Source organism: Drosophila nasuta, chromosome 2L (genome assembly GCF_023558535.2).
Source record: "Drosophila nasuta strain 15112-1781.00 chromosome 2L, ASM2355853v1, whole genome shotgun sequence".
NCBI classification, from domain to species: Eukaryota; Metazoa; Arthropoda; class Insecta; order Diptera; family Drosophilidae; genus Drosophila; species Drosophila nasuta.
The window spans coordinates 10,413,240-10,433,875 of NC_083455.1; the positions used below are offsets into that span (position 1 = coordinate 10,413,240).

The 20,636-nt window shown below is 39.1% G+C and overlaps 4 protein-coding genes across 5 annotated transcripts in view; 1 reads left to right on the forward strand and 3 right to left on the reverse strand.

Annotated features, from left to right (window-relative positions):
* Positions 1-4,746, reverse strand: part of LOC132790936 (uncharacterized) — a 36,095-nt gene extending 31,349 nt beyond the window's left edge. The window contains exons 1-2 of one of the 2 annotated variants that reach the window (XM_060799707.1): positions 4,680-4,746; positions 220-1,694 (exon numbers count right to left, since the gene is read on the reverse strand). In XM_060799707.1, the coding sequence (XP_060655690.1) occupies positions 220-616 (397 nt within the window). In that variant the 5' untranslated portion in view covers positions 617-1,694; positions 4,680-4,746. Of the gene's footprint in view, positions 1-219; positions 1,695-4,514 lie in introns of both variants that reach the window. The other variant, XM_060799699.1, reaches the window with a different exon arrangement.
* Positions 4,747-12,334: 7,588 nt separating this feature from the next.
* LOC132793839 (cryptochrome-2) lies at positions 12,335-19,302 on the reverse strand. Its single transcript, XM_060803949.1, has 3 exons — positions 18,492-19,302; positions 17,452-18,435; positions 12,335-12,563 (listed from the first exon to the last, which is right to left on the reverse strand). Exons 1-2 carry the CDS (start codon positions 19,177-19,179, stop codon positions 17,489-17,491), a joined length of 1,635 nt encoding a protein of 544 aa, XP_060659932.1. The 5' UTR covers positions 19,180-19,302; the 3' UTR covers positions 12,335-12,563; positions 17,452-17,488.
* LOC132793852 (uncharacterized) lies at positions 15,839-16,688 on the reverse strand. Its single transcript, XM_060803975.1, has one exon. The coding sequence runs from the start codon at positions 16,565-16,567 to the stop codon at positions 15,938-15,940; it is 630 nt and encodes a 209-aa protein (XP_060659958.1). The 5' UTR covers positions 16,568-16,688; the 3' UTR covers positions 15,839-15,937.
* A 35-nt stretch (positions 19,303-19,337) lies between the features above and the next one.
* On the forward strand, positions 19,338-20,599 carry LOC132793846 (sperm-associated antigen 7). The gene has a single exon (XM_060803961.1). The coding sequence runs from the start codon at positions 19,472-19,474 to the stop codon at positions 20,288-20,290; it is 819 nt and encodes a 272-aa protein (XP_060659944.1). The 5' UTR covers positions 19,338-19,471; the 3' UTR covers positions 20,291-20,599.
* Positions 20,600-20,636: the final 37 nt, after the last annotated feature.

The window sequence follows — 20,636 nt, forward strand, 5'->3', positions numbered from 1 at the left end:
CTTTCGCCGTAAACATAATTTGCATTGCTGTGAAATATTATGGCAGCAGCTAAAAGTATGCAATACAAATTTTTTATTGCGCCACGAACAACAACAAGGCAGCAAAGTTGTATTAGCGGTCGCTCAGAGTGAGAGCGAGACAACGACAGGGGCAAGCTAGGAGGAAGCAAGGAGAGAGCGAGAGTGAGATGGAGTGCAGTATAAAGAGGAGGTACTTACCATTATAGAATAGCCATTGCTGTTGCTGTTGTTGTTGCTGCTGTTGTTGCCGCTGTTGCATTATGCTAAAAACTAACGCCATTATTATAATAACTGTTCGCAATGTTGACGCCGCTTTGGCGCTGCTGCTGCTGCGCCACTGACTTTTTCTTCTTCGCCATGCTGTCGTTGCTGCTGCTGCGGTGTCGACGTCAACGTTGACGTCGACCTGGGCAGCGACAGCATTACTTGTGTTACGTACAGCAATTGCGTCGACGTCGACGCCGCTGCTTGGCAAAGTCGCGCATAAATTGAGATGGCAATTTTGTTGTTGGTTTGCTTGCAATTCCCTCCGCCGCTGCCGCTGTCGCTGTTGTTGTGTCTGTTTATGTTTGAAAATAACTATTTCTGCAGGCATTCAGCGTTAGTTAATATTGGTTGGCCTCTAGTTGAATTTGTGATTTCACTTCGACGACAACTTTAAACAATTGTTTGTGTTGCATTTAAATACACTCGGGCATTAAAGTTGTCGTTGCTTTGCTTGCTGCCGCAGTCGCAGTCACTGCTTCGGCTTCGGCTGCTGCTTCTGCTGCTGTCAGCACGTGACGCCATTTGCCTTTATTTTGTGCTTTTCGTTTGATTAGGGTGAGCACTCACTAATACACAGACACAGTGACACACTAGCACACACACAGGCACACACACTACGGATGAACACTTCAACTTCAACTTGACTTCATTTTGTGCGCTTGGACGTTTTTCCTTGTTTTTTCCTCTCTGCCCGAAAGTCAAAAGAGAAATGAGGCAAAGTTCATGTTCTGAAGTTGTTTTTGTTGCTGTTGCTGCTACTGCTGTTGCTTGTTGTTATAGATCCTTTTGTTGCTGCTGTTTCCACGTCAACACTTTGCGGCTGAGGTGTTCTTAACACTGTCACTTTGCTATGTTGAGTTGTGCTGTGCTTCAGGAGTTTAGCATTCGTGACCCCGTCACTTTTAGTCATTTGCCAACACTCGCCGCATTCTTCTTTCTTCTTATTTCGTTTTTTTCACTTTTATTCAATTTAACGTTGCCAACTTGCTCTCATTTCCTCTTTTAATTTAATTGCATTCGCGACTACAACTACAAAGTTGAGAGTTTCAACTCCTGCTCCTCTCTCTCTTTGAGTTGTTGTTGTAAGCTTATTGACCCGCTTTTGTATGCCTCAAACTGTTGTTGTTGTTGTTGTTGTTGCTTGCGCCTTTTGTTTGCATTGCCCACGAGAGGATTTTATTGTGTGGTCTACTAACTATACTCGACTCTACTCAACTCACCTCCCCCTCTCTAGACTCCTCTACTTTGGTTTGCTCTACTGTTATCCCTTAATCCTTATCAGTTGCCAATCGCTTGTAAGTAAAAAGTTTCACACAAACAATGCGGCTTTCATGTTAGTTTGCGTTGTTCTTTACTTTTTTTTGTTTTAATTCGAACAGCTGCCAACTTTGTTTGTAGCGCGCTCTCTGCAATAAAGGTAAATGATTTATTATTGAGTTGTGGCCAAGTGCGGTTTTGTGGCGAGATCTTGACGTTGTTCTGGTTGTAATTATTATTGATGTTGCTAGTCGATGCGAAAAATAAAAACTCGACATTTATTGTGGCCAATTAAACAGTTTTAAGCACGTGCTTAATGCATTTCATTTTGTTAATAGCCATATTCAAACAATAATTATTTATTTCAAAGTTGTAGCTATTAATTTGCGGTTTAAATTCAAAGTTATTTGTCTTTTCATTCCAACTGCAACTTAATTAATCAGTCGGGCAACGCTCTGAGATTAAACTAGGTTCGCTAGCTGTCTCGCTTTATCCTGCAACTCTTTAAGACTGTATACGTCTCGCTGTCTCGTTTTATGATGGCGATCTTAAAGCTAATGCAAATGGTGGCAGAGGAAAGGTGATGGCAGATCAATATCGCGACAGCATGTCAATAAATGTAAACATCTTTTGTTTGTGCATGTGAGTGTGAGTGTGGATCTTGAGCTTGAAGAGCAAAGAGCAAAGCAAAGGCAGTGGTAACCATCTTGAGTATAAATATATGTACATAGGCGGGCATTTTATTATACGTATGCTCATGCATGAGACTAAGCACGCATAATTGTATGGGAATGTGTGTGTGTCTTGTCAAAGGCACCTAAGAAGGAGCCGCTGCTGCTGCTACTGCTGGCTAAGCGGCTTGTTGTGAAAAGAATGCTGCTCACAATTCCTATTTTTCCTTTGTTGTTGTTGCAGGGAGTTCATTGGGTGAGCGAGCATTTGTGTGTGTGTGTGTGTTTTGCGTGTGTGTGTTGAGGTCGCGTGTGTCGCAGAGTGTGTTTACACAGCTCTTAACAGGCGCGTGTTTATGAATTATTAGCCATAAGAACTCAACACACACACAAATGCACACAACGCACACGATTACAATCTGTTATACGCCTGTATTTAATGCCAAGAATAGTTGTTTGATTTGTTCAAAGCGAATATGACAGCAATGTTTTATTTAACGTAAGTCGCCCTATTGGGAAACCTTTGCCAAATCTGTTTATTAGTTAAAGCTAAGCTTGGCAATGGCTTTTAGCTAATTAAGAGACATCCTGTCTGTCCCTCCTTGTGTGTATGTGTGTGTGTGTCTGTGTGTGGGTGAGTGTATTACAGTCCATTACACCGGATAACTGGATAAGAAAAAGTGCTGCAAGGCAACAAAGTTCAAGTGCTGAGAGCAGCTCCCAGCGGCCACACCCAAGTGAAAAAAAAGAAAAAGAAAACACACACTGCATTACATTATTTATTTAGCCGCAAGCAACCTTGGACGAGACTTTTCCACATACCCGGCACCCTTTAATGCTGAAGGGTTTTATTGCAACAGGCAGCAAAAGATGCTTTAGTCGGCTTAAACAGTAGCTAGAATTTTTAAATTTATTAAAAGATACTGGTATCTGAAAGTCGAGCACACTTCTCGACTGCAATGTTTCTTTTCTTGTCTGGTTTTTTGGCTTTTTAAAGTCGAATGGTAAAAAACCTTTTTGCCTGTTTATAATACACACAACATATCAGCTTTTGGCTCTTCCAGTTGCCTGCCGACCGAGCTGAGCTTGATTGATTTTCAACTGTGAAATGAACAAAGTGAAATGTGAAATGTAAAATGCTGCTTGACGTTTTCAGTTAGCCACTTGGGCAGGTGTCAGACAACCTATCAAATGTCTTTTAAAAATACATAGCTGCTGCTTCTGTTGTTTCTGTTGCTGTTGATCCTTGTGTGAACAGAAACCAAAACAGTCGCATGATTTCACTTCAGATTGAATGCATGCGACATGTGTGTATAACAGTTGTGCTGCAGAACTGACATACGAAACAACCAAATTGGCTGCTCTGACTGATTCGCCTTCCCCTCACTCCCACTCTCACTTTCAGACAGTAATTTGAGTGGTGAGCGAGAAGTCAAGAGATAGAGATAGAGATAAGTAAGTACAGGTAAATTGCTTAGCAATTGCTTTGGTAATCGCGCAGTAATATCAGCTCTCAGCTTTCCCTTCTATATACTCGAGACTCGTTAATCAAACGTTTGGCATTTCTGCAAATAAGTTGGCAACGCTCGACACAATATGCTGCCAGAGGGAGGGGGAGACATGTCACACTCTTGAGTTAATATTGTGACCGCCACGCACGAATGCGCGAGTGAGTGAGTGAGAACGAGTGGAAGGGGAAGCATGAATTGGAGTGTGTGTTGGAGCGCGAGTGCGAGTGCGAACGGGACAACCACTTGTGTGTTGATGCTTTGTATTGCATAGTTAATCTGATACAAATATCAGCTGTCAATTGTTTATTGTTTGTTGTTTGCATTTTGATGTTGATTTAAGCAGCACAATCTGCGTTATCACAGCACAGCACTGCATAGCGCAGCATGTTCGCAGTCTAATTGCACTTTGGACATGCTCAAATTCTTGCATAATTTTCTTGTCAATTGCGAATTGGCAATTGCAATGCAGCAATGCAGGTTGCAATGCTTGTTGACATTTGACACAAATTGCTGTTGTCGTTGCTGTTGTGTTGCTATTGACGCGAACATTTGACGGCCGTGTCTGCGGCGCATTGATGAGTGCGTCGTGTTTTGTGGCATGCAACAAACTCACACACACACAGTCACACACATGACAAACGCCAATCGACGTGCAGTTCATGAATATTTAAATTTCTATTGTTTGTTGTTATGGCGGTTGCAATACAATCAATACGTCAGTCCGTCAATCAGTCAGTTAGTCAGCCAGTGCCCTTTGAATTAAACTCGTTAACACAAACACACGCACACTTTACTGATTATGCTCTTTCTTTTTTCTCTTTTTTTTTTGTGAAGTGCAGTTTTCGTCCTGCCTCAACTTGATTTGGATTACGCTTTGCGATAACTCGCGTTTCTCCGACACTCTCGACAAAATACGCAACGCGTCGACGACGCTTCGACACACAAAACTCACGCAACTCTTGCACGACACGTGTCGCACTTCCGTAGCGCTGGAATCCCGTTAGAGTACTGGTTTCACCCACCGCAAACGGCAATTGAAACGACGACGACCGCACATGGAATCAGCAGCAGCAGCATCATTCAGAACAACAGCAACAGCAGCAGCAAGCACTTATTCGTGGGCAGCAACAAGCTGAGGCAGCTTTCAGTACTCAATTCGCCGCAACTCCGAAAAAATGCTCGTTTAAGCTGTGTCCCTGCAGAGGGGTTGAGTACTGCAAACGCGCAGGGGTTGATTGTGTTAAGCACTGTTAAAGTACACACGCAGACTAACGCAGTGTACCATGTTGTTAGTGCAATCGCTGTTAAACAGACGACGCTACTCGTGTGTGTGCTAACAGCAGTCATGTTAAACGTAGCTGAAGTAGTTGTTGTACATCTAGTAACATCCCTGTTAAGCATGCTAGCAGATGCTTTGTGCTGTTAACGAACATTAGCTAATGCAATGTACGCTATTGTTAGCGTGGACATTTTTAACAGCAATTTTTGAAATTGTCCATGGAACATTTGGTACATTTGTACCGCAACAAGTACATTTAACACAGCCACAGAAATTACAAAACTTCTAGGACGAAAATTGGAAAATAACTCGCTTTGCAAGAAAGGTAAATTGGTATTGGTTTAACATAGTTTACGTCCTTCAATGTGTATATAAAGGAATTAACAGAAATATTGTTCATATAATCCTTAAAAATCAACTGTTAAATCCTGGAATTGGAAATTCAGCAGAGTTTCTGCTCTTGCAGTTTTCGGATTATTGCTTGACAGTGCGTAATGATTTATAACTACCATAAATACTGTATTCGGAATATTTTGTAATTTTTCAAAACTGAAGAGATTCTTTGCTCTTCCCAAGGTGTGTTGTCTTTATTGATACTTGCGCTGTCCCTTGCTCTAATATTTGTTAGTTTGTTATTTTGCATCGTTATAAATTTATGTAGCTTGTGGTCGGGGGCTTCGTTATTATGAATGTTGTTTAACATATTTATTATTGTAGCTATCAAAGACTCTTTTTTTTCGAATATACAAAATACAAAATAACATTTTCCTAAATTTCAATTGCTTTAGACTGATGTTAATAGCTTTATTGTTAGCGTGGGCTCCTTTTAACATTGCTGATGGCAGCTCACTTAACAGTGATTTTAACAGCATGTACTAAAAATGTCCTCGCCTTGCTTTTCCCCTACTATTTACAGCTGTTAACTGTTGCGGCGACTGTTAAGGCCATTTGCAAGTAATGTATTTAAAGCTGTCTTTAAATATTCAAAAACGAATAAGATTATTGGCCCTGAATTTCCAATTGTTTGCTACAAAGTCAACAACATTTAATATTTTTATTCGCATATTAAACGTAAATTGATTTAACTAACAATACGCTTAGTGAATTTAATTTAATTTAAAAAATGTATGCAATTTCAACCGAAGTCAAAGTTACTAAAGCAATTGTTTCACTTCACTTTCTGAATTGTTCAAATTTTTCGGCATTTCTTCATCAATTTTTGTTTGGCTTTTAAAAATTGAATGAACAACAAGCGATGGTATCGACTGTGCAATATCCTGTAGCTATTTATTAAATAAGAGACAGTTGGTGACTATTTTATGTCTTAGACTTTGCTTAACTTTACAGTACTCCGATTTTTTGTGTCGCTCGCATCTTCGACTAGAAGAGGGTATGATAATGCAAAACAAATCGAGAACTCTATGCTAGAGTCACATGAAATTTATTCCATTGGCGTCGAAGTTCATTTGAGTGTCATAAATCAGCTGCCCACGCAAATGGCAGGCAGTATTGGAGTAGGACGAAGATTGGGATTGCGAATAGGGAAAGGGAATATTAGACCAAGGGATTGAAGACGTCGTCGACTCTGACTCTGACTCCGATGACAACGACAACGACAACGACAAAGTGTGTGTGCAAAGTGGGCGGACTTGGGAAAGGCAACGGCAATGGCAACTTTCGTTGCACGTGCTACGTGCCACAACAAACTGCAACTTGGTCACGACTCAATGCCAGCGACATGGCTGGCGACATCGACAATCGTGCCACACTTTTCTGTTCGTCTCGTCGAAATGTTATGGGGGAAATCCTGTTGAGCACTCGGCCAAAAAGGAAACGTGGGGAATCCCAATGATGGACAACAAAAACAATTCGCCAAGCGACTTTTCTAATATTTCACGTTGCGAAATCAATTTAAACAGCAGAAAAATACCGCGGATTATGGCAGTCATGACAAAAAGTTGCCAAAGAGATAGAGAGAAAGAGAATAAGGCGGAAATATGAAGAGGACAAATTGGTAGTAAGCACAAAGATGAAGATACGTAGTTTTGGTGGCAATTTGAAATAGGATCGAAAAGCGTAAAAATAAGTATGGGAATAAAACATTCTAAAGATGCGAATAAAATTCAAGAATAAGAAATTCTTGTAATCTTAAAAAGAATATTCAAACACGAATTTCATCTTAGAAAAATCTTATTTTCAGTTTGAAATTTTGCTGCAATAAGTAAGATAAATATTTATAGTATGCTTATTTTAAATTGGAACTAATATTTAACCTAGCTAATAATAAACTTTATGCATTATTATTTATGTAGCTCAACGCATTCTTAACTATCTTTTGTATTAATTCTAAATCTATGTTCGCTTTTTCTATTCTTCAATTTTCTAATTTTGCTCGTTGGTTTTAAACGAATTTGTTTATGTTTATGAAACCTGTAATATATTTTGTTTTTTATTTCTACGTCTTTCTTAAAGTTCTCTGAACTGTGTTGCGAATCTATGTTTTTAATTTCTGAGTTCTGAACTTTCCAAAAAATTATATTTGGACCCTTTTTCTTTTATTTTAATGGTATGAAATAAAGGGTTTTATTTATAAAGGTTTATGAAGGGTTTATTCTTCTTCTTTTTTCCGTTCTATAGTTTCTGTAATCTAATGATTAGGACGAATAATATGCTGATATGTTTTGCAAGTGTTTGTTAAGATTACAATTTTTCTTACTTATGTTATGTGAATCTCTTGAGGTTTCTCCCTTTAGAAGTTCGCTCCGTTATCATGTTGTATGTTTAGAAAATCCTGGTATAATTAATTTTGTTCTTTCCGGGTATAATATTTTTGCCTTTTTTGCTTACATTTGTACTTCAAGTTCCAAATTATTTACTATTTTCGATGCCTTTTACGGTGATGGAAAGTGATTCTGCCTGCTTAAGAATAGTTTCTTCTATGCCTCGATGAACTAAGTTGGTGTAATATTTTTCGATTTGTCTAATATTTTCAATTTTCAATTGGAAACCATATGGTTTTTCAATTTATTGAATATTTTCAACAGATTTCTAATTCTGTTGTCATGCATTCAGGTATCTGTTTGTTTCTAAGACAATTTCAAGACTAAAGCTAAGTGATACAATTTTGTTATTATAAAAGCTTCTTCGAATGCGAGACCTATGATTTCGCAAATGGTTTCAAATATGCAACATCCGGCCCAATGCTTATTCAGCACTCGTGGCTGGTGTCGTTTTCAGTTCAACATTCTTAAGAACATTGACTTCAGTTAACTTATATATGCGCATACGACTAGCGATCAGCCTGGCAATGCTGACCTAACGTAGTTCAATAGTGGGTGATTATATTTCACGCTCACTTGAGGTGGTATGTTTGCATATTGCAACAAAATGTTGCTGTTTAATTGTTGTTTATATTTGGTACAGTGTACCCTCGATATATTGGTTCTTTCAAAGTTTGTACTTTACTTTCTTATAAGTATGGTCAAATTAACCTTATTCAGACTGTTTGCTGTTTTAGTTTTCATAAGTATTTGTATAAGTATGCTTGTACTTTCACTTTTTTATTTGTTCGGTTCTTCTAAGTACTTAAAGATGTATGTACTTTAACTTTTGTATTCGTTTTATTCCATTACCAAGATAAAAGGACTGAAACTGACTAAGGTTGCTAAAAGAATTTGAGTTTTTTCCTTTGGGTACACAAGAGTAGGTAACACCTTGTAGTTATGTAGTTCCCAACGGAGGTCGATCCTTTCAGTTTTAGCCCCTTGACTACGAAGTGTCTCTGCCCTGTGAGTATTCTGTTGAGATACACTTTAAGATAGATTACTTTGCTTACTTGTGATATTGTTTTAATAATTGAATATGTGAACATGGTACAAAATACCTAAATAAACTAAGCTACAATTTGAATAATTGAATACATTTTTCTATAAATAACATTGCAAACTTAGTTGAAAAATACAACACTTAACATAGAATATAATAGGAATGCTGAAGTGAATATTGGCCCAAGCTTAAGAACTTTTCAGTGCTTAAGTAATATTAATTAGATCTAACCATTTTCACTAAATAAATGAATAAAGCAATTTTGTATATTCCAATATTGTATTGTAATATATTACGTGTGCTTAATAAATCGTATACATTTAAATCTTTAACTTGTGATATTCTCTGGTTGTCTAAATATAAAGTTTTATTTTAAAATAAAGTCTTCTTTGTATTGCAAGAAGTTAATTTAAGTGTTGAAGACTGAAGTGAATGAATTTAAAATGGCAAAAAGTATATAATCATTATTAAGAGAAACATTCAGAAAGTGAGCAATAAAATTAGCTTCAGCTTGATACAAGTTGAAGTTAGATGCGAGTGCTTAGCTGTTGGAGAACTGCGTATGGATTAGGAGCAGGACATGGCCATTATGGTGGCTTGTTTGCCAGCAAACTAAACTCATGGCGGATATGACGATGATGCTGAGGATTTCCGCAAACAAATATTTCGTTTGTTGAGCCAACAAGCAGTAGGACCAAGGACCAGCGAGTGGGCGTAGGAAAGAGAAGGAGCATAGAAGAGGCAGCGAAAAAAAAGCCAGGTGTAAACTAGCTGCACATTCGCACATCCTTTATTGTTGTTGCTGTTGTTGCTGCTGTTGCTGCTGCTGCTGTTGCATGTGAGTGGGAATGCGAATGCGTATCCTTGTTATCCTCGTATCCTTCCATTATTACGTGTGTGTGCAAACGTCGGTGTGTTGACGTGTCGTGGCTTTTGTTTGCGGCGGCGACTGGAAACGAGCTCAGTGGGTTAAATGGAAGCATTGCCAAAACGACGCGCTCCGTTTTAGTTATGCAAATGCAACAGCCAAAAGCAAAACAGCAAGGCAGAAAAGCAGCAAAGCAGCAAATGCAAATGGGTTAGGCGCATTCACGTCCGCAACAAATGTGGCCACAATCCAAACAAAACAAAACGAAACAAAACAAAACAAAGCTACAACAAAAATTAAGCGCACAAAAAAATGGTTTATAGTATGCCAACAACAACAACAACAGAACAGAACACACAAAAAATAAAAAAAAGAAAAACAAGAGAAGGACTCTCGCATGAAAGCTGCTGCCTCGTCTGCTGCTCGTCGTCCTTTTGAACACAGTTTGTTCCTGTTTCCTTCCTGCGCTTGACACTTGCGGATTTAGTACTTCATTTGCAACAACATCGTGATGGAATGAGCACGAGAGCTGAGAGCTGAGCACCCGAGGATGGGGCAAGGTTAACCAGACCAAATGAATACTTCTGCGTCAAAATATGTAGGTGGATAATGGATACTAGATTGTGGATAGCAGGTGTAGGCCAACTTGTTGTTGTTGTAGTGCAAGTTGTAGCTGTAGTTGGATTTGTTTTCACACATAGTCTAAAGCTAACAGAAGCTACATCAGTTCTCAGGAGAATTGTATGATATTCTGCTTGTTGTTCTGGAAAAACTTTCACAAATAATTTCTGGAATACGTAAGTACCATTATAAGTATCAGTTAAAAAGTTAGATTATTGATTTAAATTATGTACTTACTTTTCTTACCATTTGCAATAGACTTTTCTTCAATGATATGTGATCAATAAGTGATCAGCAAATTGTGTTTATTTATTTATAAAATATGCTTGATTAAGCTTACTTCACATTAAGAAGCTTTATCAAAGTTTTCCACTCTTATTCATTACTTTATAATAAATAAATAAATATATTTAAATTCATTCGTCAATGTAATGCTTGAAAATGTAACTATATACATATGTATACATATGTATATGTATACATATACATATATCATATTTTATAAACCCACACAAATTTTAAAACACACGCTGATATTTGACACAGCTCTTATATATTCCATTCTTATAGACTGCGATCTATGTATATATTTAGTTATGCAGGTAGACAGACTATATATACCATATGTTTAATATATTAAACCAATTATATCACTTAATCCTGTTAGTATGCATTAAATAAAGTCACTGGTATATTGACAATACATATTTGACTTTGAAAATTTCTTAGGAAAAATGTGCGCATTTAAGAAACTGTGTCACAAAACCTCTATAGGGAGGGCAACTGGCGTCGAGTATATGAAAAAATGCAAACTCATCCTACCAATCATGGAATACTTGGCACCATCTGTAACTGGTCCCCGACCACCCCCTCGCCATCTGCTATCCCCTCCAGCCCTCACCCTGTCTAGACTGAGTGTTGAGAGAAAACAGGCAAGCAGAATCAAACAACGATTGAGTTGATGTAGCGCTCTCTTATACTGAAGGCAATACCCGATCAGATGCTCAGAGCTCAGCATACAAAGAGTAGCAGTCTTCTGCATTGCACAAGCCATGTGAAATTGTCAAATACCAGGCGAACATACAAGAGTAGCAAGTGGATCTAAGCAAATAAGATAATATCAACGAAGAATGATGTAATCCACTCAAAATGCATCTCGCTGCTCTGTGGATCGCGCAGGTGGCTTTTTGTGTTGCTGCTTTCTGAGAATTTTTGCTCGTCTACTATTTCACTTTTCCGCTGTTTCGATGCCTTCAATTCTCCAACGACAACAACTAACTATTACTAATAGTACTTTTACAACAACATCAAATGTCGTCCTAAACAGAAAGTCGAAGAGATCGGCTAAAATACCAAGCTAACATAATAAAGTAACAGGTGGAATAGCCGAACATACAAAAAAAAGCAGCTGAGAATACAGTTATTCTCTCAGAGAGTAATGTGGATCCCAAGAGCGGAAAACAATTTTCTCCAATAATAAATTACATTCTGTTCTGCTGCTTACTGCTCATTTCTGTTCGCCTGGTATTTTCCCCTAACAACATTGCAGTTTTCAGCTGTTCTGGCGCCTTCAATGCAACAACAAATACTATCACCACTTCTAAAACAACATCAAATGTCATCCTAAACAAAAAGTCGACAAGATCGAGTAAAATACCAGGCTAACATAATAAAGTAGCAGGCGGATTAGCCGAACATACAGAGGAAAAACTGCTCAGAAAACACTTATTCTCTCAGAGCGTAATGTGGATCCCAAGAGCGGGTCATAATATTCCCCAATTACATTAATAAACACGTGGCGCAAGTTACTTTCTGAACTGCTGCTTGCTGCTGATTTCTGTTCGCCTGGTATTTCACTCGATGATTTCGTACTTTTTCGAATTTTTAAGGTACACCTCTATAGATCATTATCAAATAAAAGTCTAATATATTTTTTGTTTATTATTTATTTTAAAATATTCTTCTCCCAATAAAAATGTACAAATTTGTATTAACATAATAAAAGACAATTAAATTCAGCATAATCATTTTTGAATTTTTATTTATAATATCGTAATTATTTTGCTTTCAATGACATTTTGAAAGTTATACAAATAATTTTACATACAATTTCAGTAACAATTAGTTTTTATATGTATATAACAATAAAACTAAAGAATAGCATACATTCAATGTAAGCTCATAATGATTGAATACTAACAGTTCTTTTCAACATGCTTATCTAGTCTTAGGACTCTCTTTACCTATAATAGAGAATGGTTAAGATAATGGAAATTAGTAATTTATAATATTGTTAAAATAAAATATTAAAGTTAAAGTTCATGTATTTTAAGAAAGACAAAAATAAATATCTGTTATTATATCAATCACCTATTACAAAGTATTTTAAATTGATGTTAAAAATAAACTTCACAAAATATGATTTATTTTTACATTTAATTTCGAGTCACGAAAACTGCGGAAGCAAAGGCAGCGCCATCTGTCAGGCAAAAGCCATACTACGGAGGATATTCTCTTAAGCTACGCAATTTGCCGAATATTCCGCTCATAATTTGAACACTCTATTAAGTATTATTTGGACAGTTGTAATTTATGTGACTGCCCTCGGCAATTTGCACGCCTGAATCGCAGCAAAGGGACTCTCTACCAGTATCACGAGTATAGAATGTGTGACACATGATGTCTGCTAATAAGCTTGTCGCTGTAATCAGTGCGCATAAGTCAAAGGCCACAGTGCTGCTTGTAAAAGAGGAGTACTACAGTAGAGTGGAGAGAGGGGGGAATCTTAGTGGAAAACTAACGAGAAGCAAGAACGCAAATTGCCAATTATGGCAAGAAAGTGCACGCATTTGCTTATTTATGGCACGAACGATTGTTTGATATATTTATGACAATCGCTCTCGCTCGCTCGCTCTCACTCATTTTTGTGTGTGTGTTACCTGTAACCCTGGTCAAAAGTGCGCAAGGGTAAGGAACCAGGGGAGGAGCAACAAAAGGATGAGAGCTTGAAATTGTTGTACGTGCCGTTGCTGAATTTAATGTGGCTTGGCATGACAACAATTTATGCTGCTCGCAGTCAGGAAGAAGAAAGGCAGGCAGACAGTCAGGCAGTCAGGCATCCTGCCAGCCAGCATATGCAAGCTATATCATTCGCATAGCCAGCCAAAAAACGAGGGGAGCAGTTGGGGAAGCGGGAGCGCCTGGCTTAATGGGGAATCATATTTTTTGTATGCTGGTTCGACTGGCAGTTTATAAGCATTTAAGCGGCTTAACTCGCCGCCTGACTTATCGCATTGTCATCAATTTGGTTAAGTAGATTTTTCTCCCCAAAAATGTTAGTACTACTTTCACATTACAGGACTCGCCCTGACATTCTCCAGCTCCAGCTCCGGCTTCAGCTCCGGCTTCTGCTCCCTTTGCCTGTGCCTGTGCCACGTTGATTGAAAATTTGCACGCTCCATTGGGCGCATGGAAGGACATCTAATTATTGCATTGATTGAAAATTTCGATGGAGCAATGGCAACCGAGAAATGGGCCAACAAAATCGAGGCTCTCTTCTGTTGCAAAGGGAAAAAACGAGAGGAACTGTTGTACATAATCAATCACGTTTTATCAAGGATAATTGTTTGTCGCCGGCGCGTTTCCTGCGCGTTGCATAAATTGAGTACAGAGCGAGAAACAATTAACTTCTTTCCGGATTAAATCTACATAATAAAGAAATAAAGAAAATATTCGTTAACATCAAAACTGTGATTTTAAGAAAAGTCATTCTAATTTCCTTTAGAACTTAAATGAAATTTAAAAAATTCAGATTTTTATCGAATAGTAAATTATGAATATTCAAAATAAAGTTTGTTGTATACTTAGAGGTACCTAAAGAACCAAATTTAATTCAAGATTAAATTAATATTTGTATTATTTTTTTCTTTCAGTGTAACTCCCAATCTGTATGGGATTGATGTCGAAGTTGGTTTAATATCATATTCAATGCTTATTATTTGCGCTCGATTGCCTTTGTATGCGTCTGAAGAGTGTACACTCGATGCTTGTAAATTTAGGCTATTATTCGCGAACTTAAATAAACACCTCGAGAGACAATGCAAGGCCTCTCAATTGTAATTGAATTGAATACATTTTACAATGCAAACACTCACACAAATGGAAGTACAAATAATGGAATTCAACACTCTCAAGTCAAAATGCCAAAATTATTTGTGGTTACTAAAGTATTTATGAGCAAACGTCAAGCATTGGACTTGAATTTGGTGCAGAAAAGCTTAAATTGCTTTAGAGGAGACGCTCAAAATTGGAATATGAGGAAGAAAAGGAAACAAGATACAATGGATATTTGGCTTACTTTATACTTTAAACAAATCACATTTTGTATTAAATTTACGAAAAGAAGCACCAGAATAATTGAATTATTAATAAATATAGAAATAATTCAAATGTGAACAGCAACTGAAGTCTGTTTACTATGCTCACGTCACCTAACGGACGTTTGCCGCAACTCTGTGTCGCTATGAAATATTTAGACAGTGAGGAGAGAAAGGGATGGATAGCTGTTAATCGTGTGCACGTCTTAATATATCTTATGCTGCACTTTGCTATGCATTCAATTTACTTGAATGTTTGTGGACGCATTGCATTCTAAACATTTAATCGTAACGGTAGGAATATTATGCAAATAGCTGCGAAAACGGAAAAAGGACCCCTGGGGATTGAGTTAACATTCCGCACTCAGCGGCCATTATGACACACAAACACACACAAACAGCTTAGCAACGAATTGACGAGGTGCACACACACACACACACACATATATATAGGATCTTTTGTGTGTGTAAATTGTGCTGGGCACATAAAAAGTGTGCAACATAAGCAATAAGGATTGAGGATTCAGATTTGGAATCGACATCGGAATCGGAAATATCGTCACATTTGCTTACTTGAGCTTGTTTGTTGAATTGAAATTGCTTAATTTACCAGATAATTTGGCACACAAACACACACATACGCATACGCAAACACACACCGACACACATTTGCACGCAAATAAACGTTAGGAAATAAACGTAATTAGCTCGCTTACGTTTTCGTTTTTGTTTAGACATTTGCTTTTGTGGTTTACGTAGCAACGTGTCTTCTTCTTTCTGCTCCTCATATTCCCAACCCCAATCGGGATGTTGTTTGCTTGCAATTTATGGAACTGAGTGCGGACTGCATTGTGTTTGACTTCAACTATTTAACTTTTCCTCTTCCGCTTGCGCTCTATTGTTTGTTCACTTAAGCTCAACAGCTCCCACAGTCAAGCTAAAGTTCAATGGGGTTCATTCGCTTGCCCAGCCTGGCCACACTACACATTATTGCTTCTTCTCCTTTGCAGGTGGCCTTAAGCTGCACAAGCTCAGAAGGACTTTCGCCAACTCTCTGTTGAGAGCTTGCTCGAAGTTAAAAATAAAAGAACTAGTTCAGTAATCGATAGCGATCACTTGAACAATTGAAACTACGTAGACGATTCTTATATTGTTAATTTTGTTGAATTTATTTTGGCATAGACACTAATTAAAACTAAAGTTCACAGTCATAAACACATTCACCGAAATATTAACAGCAATTACTTTTTGTCGAACTTAACGAGACGCATATCGTCGCCAACAGTCTCCAGATCCTCAGGGTCACGTCGGAATCTATAGGTGCCCACATCCTTGTCCGCCGATTCGGGCAACTTAACCTTTATGCCCTTGTACTCGAATTGCCCCTCTCGCTTATCCGGTACCTCCAACATTTGTTCCTTTTTGTACTCGATATCGTTGCCTATGTCAAGCGGTGCGCCAGAGGGATTTTGTATGGTCGGACCATCCTCATCATATTCGGCATTTTTCCATCCATCGATTTCAATAGGCACAATCGGCATTCCATCCTTATCCAAAATAGTCACACTCTCCCCAGCACTTGCTGCTGGTGACTCCGTTTCCGTTTCAGCAGGTGTGGCAGGATCGGTAGCATCATTGGGGGAGGAGAATTCACTCGCCTCACACGAAAGTTTGGTAGTTAGAAAATTTCGCGTAAACTCATCGTCACCTTTTGCCAGCTCATGAATATTTATATCCGACACCGAAACTTCATTTATTGGCTTTGAACGGTATTTGGCAGTTGTAACCAGATTGGCTCGAAAAGTATAACTCGAATAAATAACTCGCGATAGCAAGATATTTCTGCGAAGCATGCACAAATTTCTAAACATTTTAGGATCGTTTTTCAATTGATTGTTTTATGAGAATCACAAGAAATAAGTTGATAATTTTAGTTTATATAATGTTAGATGACCGGAGTTCATGAAATTCCGAAAATGTATAATAATATGATATATAGAATCAAGCAAATGACACTACAGCCAAAGTAATGACAATTTCAGCGTCTACTTCGAGTAAAATAAAGAAATTTCAACAATGAACTAACGATTTTATTATGATGTTCAATTAAAAAAATAATGTCATATATCAAATAATCACGTGGTGTTTGCAATGTTAAATATAACATTTGACTAACAAGTTATTTAAAATCTGTTTTATATTTTCGAGCCTAAAGTGTTTACTTTAAAGTATTGACAAGTGTAAAAAGGAAGTCAATTCCTATTTGAAATTTCTCGAATAAAAATGAATATTCAAAATTTGTATTCATTTATGATGTGCAGGTTTATTGCAATCTTAAATTAACAATTGTTTAAAATATCACAAACAAAAACTTATCTGTGATTTATCCTTATTTCGAGTTCTAAGCTAAATATTTGGGAATTTTTGAAGACTTTAAGAATACATACACAAGCATTCACTTGACTACATGAATATGCAACTGTGTCAAATTTAAAAGAACTGGGTACAGCAATTTCCTAGTCGAGCACTCTCGAGTGCCATCCACAGGACTAGTGATTTATGTCCTGGCAGTGCTTGCTGGTCAACAGCGGCCTAAAATATGCGGCGACGCCATTGACATGAATCTTTTTAAGCTACCTCAGGTCGTTAGTATAAGATATGTACTATGTACAAAGATCTTTGCATAATGGACTTTAATGGCGAGGCCAAAGGATTTGGTTAAGGCAAATGTAAATACAATATGTAGAGAAATTACCTGAACTCCAGACTAGATCATCATTAGTCAACAATTGTCAGCGTCTTCGCTTCGCCGCACGGCCCGATTTGATGCTGCTAGCCTTACGTTTTCCAGTTGGTTCATCAAGCTCCTCATCCGGCTCCTGTTTGCCAGTTCGCACTTCGCGATTCACTTTATAGGCAGCAGTCATGCGTTTTATGTTCTCCTTGTGCACAATGTCGTGGTTGACAATGCGGTGCGGATAATCCTTGCCCAGCACACAGCCATACTCCCGCTGTGCGCTCAGTGTTGCCTTCCACGGTTCAAAGATGCAGTTGGCCGGATATTTTTCCAGCTCCGGCACATATTTTCTGATGTACGCGCCCGTTGGATCGGTTTTCTTGCCAAACGCCACCGGGCTATAGACACGAAAGTATTGGTAAAAGAATGCCGATGCCGAGAGCCACATCCAATTGCCTGCATTGAGTGCCCAGTCCTGATCCAGCAGCAGCTGCTCAAAAACACGTTGTCCTTCCTCCCAGCTAATCCACAAATCGCCGCGTGTCAAAAAACATGCAACTGCGTGGCGTGCCAAATGATGTATCCAGCCCTCTTGACGGAGTTGTCGCATTATGGCATCTATGAACGGATAGCCAGTTCGTCCATGTGTCCATGCTGCCAAATGATCCGGCTGCTCGTTCCATGCTATTTGAATGCAATACGCATTGCCCAGCATGCGATCGAAGTTGGGTTCTGCGGCTGCAGCCGTATAATAGAATTCTCGCCACAGCAATTGGCCCACCAAGGAAACTGGTGGCTTCGAGTGCTTGGGGTGCCGGGCAAGAATTCCTTTGAGTCGCTCGTAGAGCAATCGTGCGCTTAAACAGCCGAATTTCAAGTAAGGACTGAGCACTGTGGTGCTGGGCTCAAGAGAATTTGGCGACGTTTTGGGCTTCTCAAAGCTGGCCACCCATTGTTCATCTCTGAGCGAGGCTTCCAATCGACGCAGTGCCTCCGTTTCGCCTGTAGAAGTTACTTTAGTCTTTGATTGGAATTGACATTTAAAACTCAAAACTTACCACCGGGAAATTTATTGTCGCCCAGTTCATCGGGTCGCTTCACCAATTGCTCCAACGTTGGACAGTCGTAGACACTTGCATCTGCCAATTCAAGTGCATCCTCTGATGGCTGTACTTCCTCAGGCAGCTTTTCTGGCTTTTCACGTACTTTGGGCAATTTCAACTGATCCACGATGCCTAAAAACTTTTGATATGTTATAGGGGCCTTGCCTAGGTTGCGTGCCATAACCACTTCAGGATTGTAAATGGTATGTGAGCAGTGTGTATCCACGTGCACCTGATGCACTGCAGCCAGCTTCTGCACAGCAGCATCACGTTGCACAGCGTAAGGTTCAATATCTGATTCGTATGTCAACAATTCCACATTCCAGCGCTCGAAGAGTTTGGGAAAGAGCTCCACAGGTTTGCCACGCACTACATATAGACGAGAATTTAGTTCGCGCAGCTGATTGTCCAGATCACTGAGTGATTGTTGCAGAAATCGCCAGCGATTTGCGCCTACTTGCAGCCAGTCGAGTATGCCGGGATCCAATAGGAATATTGGGCGCACGCTGTATTTATGTGGCGCAGTGCGAGCAACATCGAAAACTTGCAATAGTGCTGGATTATCGTGTACACGCAGTCCTTTACGAAACCAGTGCACAAGAGTGCGACGTTGTGTTGATTTGCTTTCTATTTCAATGCTCATTTTTCGCCAGTCAAAATAATGAGCAATTTACCGTTTTGGAAAAAAAACATCTGTGGCCGCCTGACCGTGCAGCACTGCCAACTCGTTCGTAACTCGCAAAATATACCAACTTGTCTGCCAGTATATTTACTAATTTAGTATTTTATTGCACATGCACCGGTAATAATCTTTTTTTATACATACAGTACATAGAAAATATATAAATAAACCCAAATGTTGGCTTTAATTTAACAAATTAACGAGTAATCATCATAGACGGTAGTGTGTTAACTCTTGCGCGTACGCTGCGTTTATGCGCAATTGCGAATTCGTTGGCAAAATGGACTTACTCGACTCGATATTGAACTCAATGGATGCTCCTCCAGCCACAAATGAACAACAAAAGACGCTCATCAAGAAGCAGCGCGAAATGATGGAGCGTATGCAAAACAAGCAGAAGGAGGAGCTGCTGCGATTTCGCAAGTATGTCGAGGAGCGCATGGGACGCTTCGCCAAGGACGATCGCACATGCATCGAATTCCAACCGCTGGACAAAGTGCATCGATCGGTCATACATGAGATTGCCGAGAACGGCGGATTTATAGCCATGAGTTTTGGCCGCGAGGACGAAGATCGTCATTCGGTGGTTTACAAGAAAGAACATCCGCCTAGCGAGGATGAGGTGACAGCACGACGCAATGGCGAAGGCTGGAACAAGGACATAGCCAAAGAATACTCCGAGCGACGAAGAGAACGCTTGGCCCAGGAGCAAAGTGAAAAGCAAACCGCAAACTCATCCGCCGAGCCCGGCTGCAGCTCTTCGGCCGCCCACAACTCGAGCATAGAAGGCGCCGAGGTGAAGCCGACGTCCAATTATAAAGCAAAATATGCTCACCTCATTGGCGAATCGGCGGCGTTGCAAGCAGCACGCAAAACGGAAACTAACCAAAGCTATGGCTTCGTGCCCAGCAAGAATAAAAAGGACATGCGTTCCATCGAACAAACGCTTGCCGATATTCAGGCCAAGAAGAGGTTAAAATTACAGCAACAGCAGCAGGAACGAGAGCAGGAGCAACAAGATTGCCTTACAACAACAACAGCCGAACAAACGGCTGATGATGAACAGCAGTGAAAGAAACAAACGTCTTCTGTGAACACAAAAGAAAACAATAGTAATAAGAATATTGTGTATGTAAAATGTATGATTTGTTAAATTCCAAGTTGAATCAGAAGTGTGAAGTAGTATGAAGTTGCTTCATAAATCATGTTGACCATACGCAGCAGACTGTATCTGTAAGCAATTCAAGTTGTTGGCCAGTTGAACGCATTAACTGCGCATCTTTAGATAAAAATTATATCAAATGCAGTGTTCAATTTGCAATTTCTATTTATAAAAATAAAACAAAATTTGTAGTCAATAGCAACAAAATCAACAAAGAGTGTTGTTCATTTGCTTGTCATCGTAGGGGCTAAAAATT

Coding starts and splice junctions, on each gene's coding strand:
- LOC132793846 (XM_060803961.1), top strand. CDS start 19,472: ATGCGCAATTGCGAATTCGTTGGCAAAATGGACTTACTCGACTCGATA.
- LOC132793839 (XM_060803949.1), bottom strand. CDS start 19,179: ATGAGCATTGAAATAGAAAGCAAATCAACACAACGTCGCACTCTTGTG. Junction 18,436..18,491: donor CGACAATAAATTTCCCGGTG/GTAAGTTTTGAG, acceptor TAACTTCTACAG/GCGAAACGGAGGCACTGCGT.
- LOC132793852 (XM_060803975.1), bottom strand. CDS start 16,567: ATGTTTAGAAATTTGTGCATGCTTCGCAGAAATATCTTGCTATCGCGA.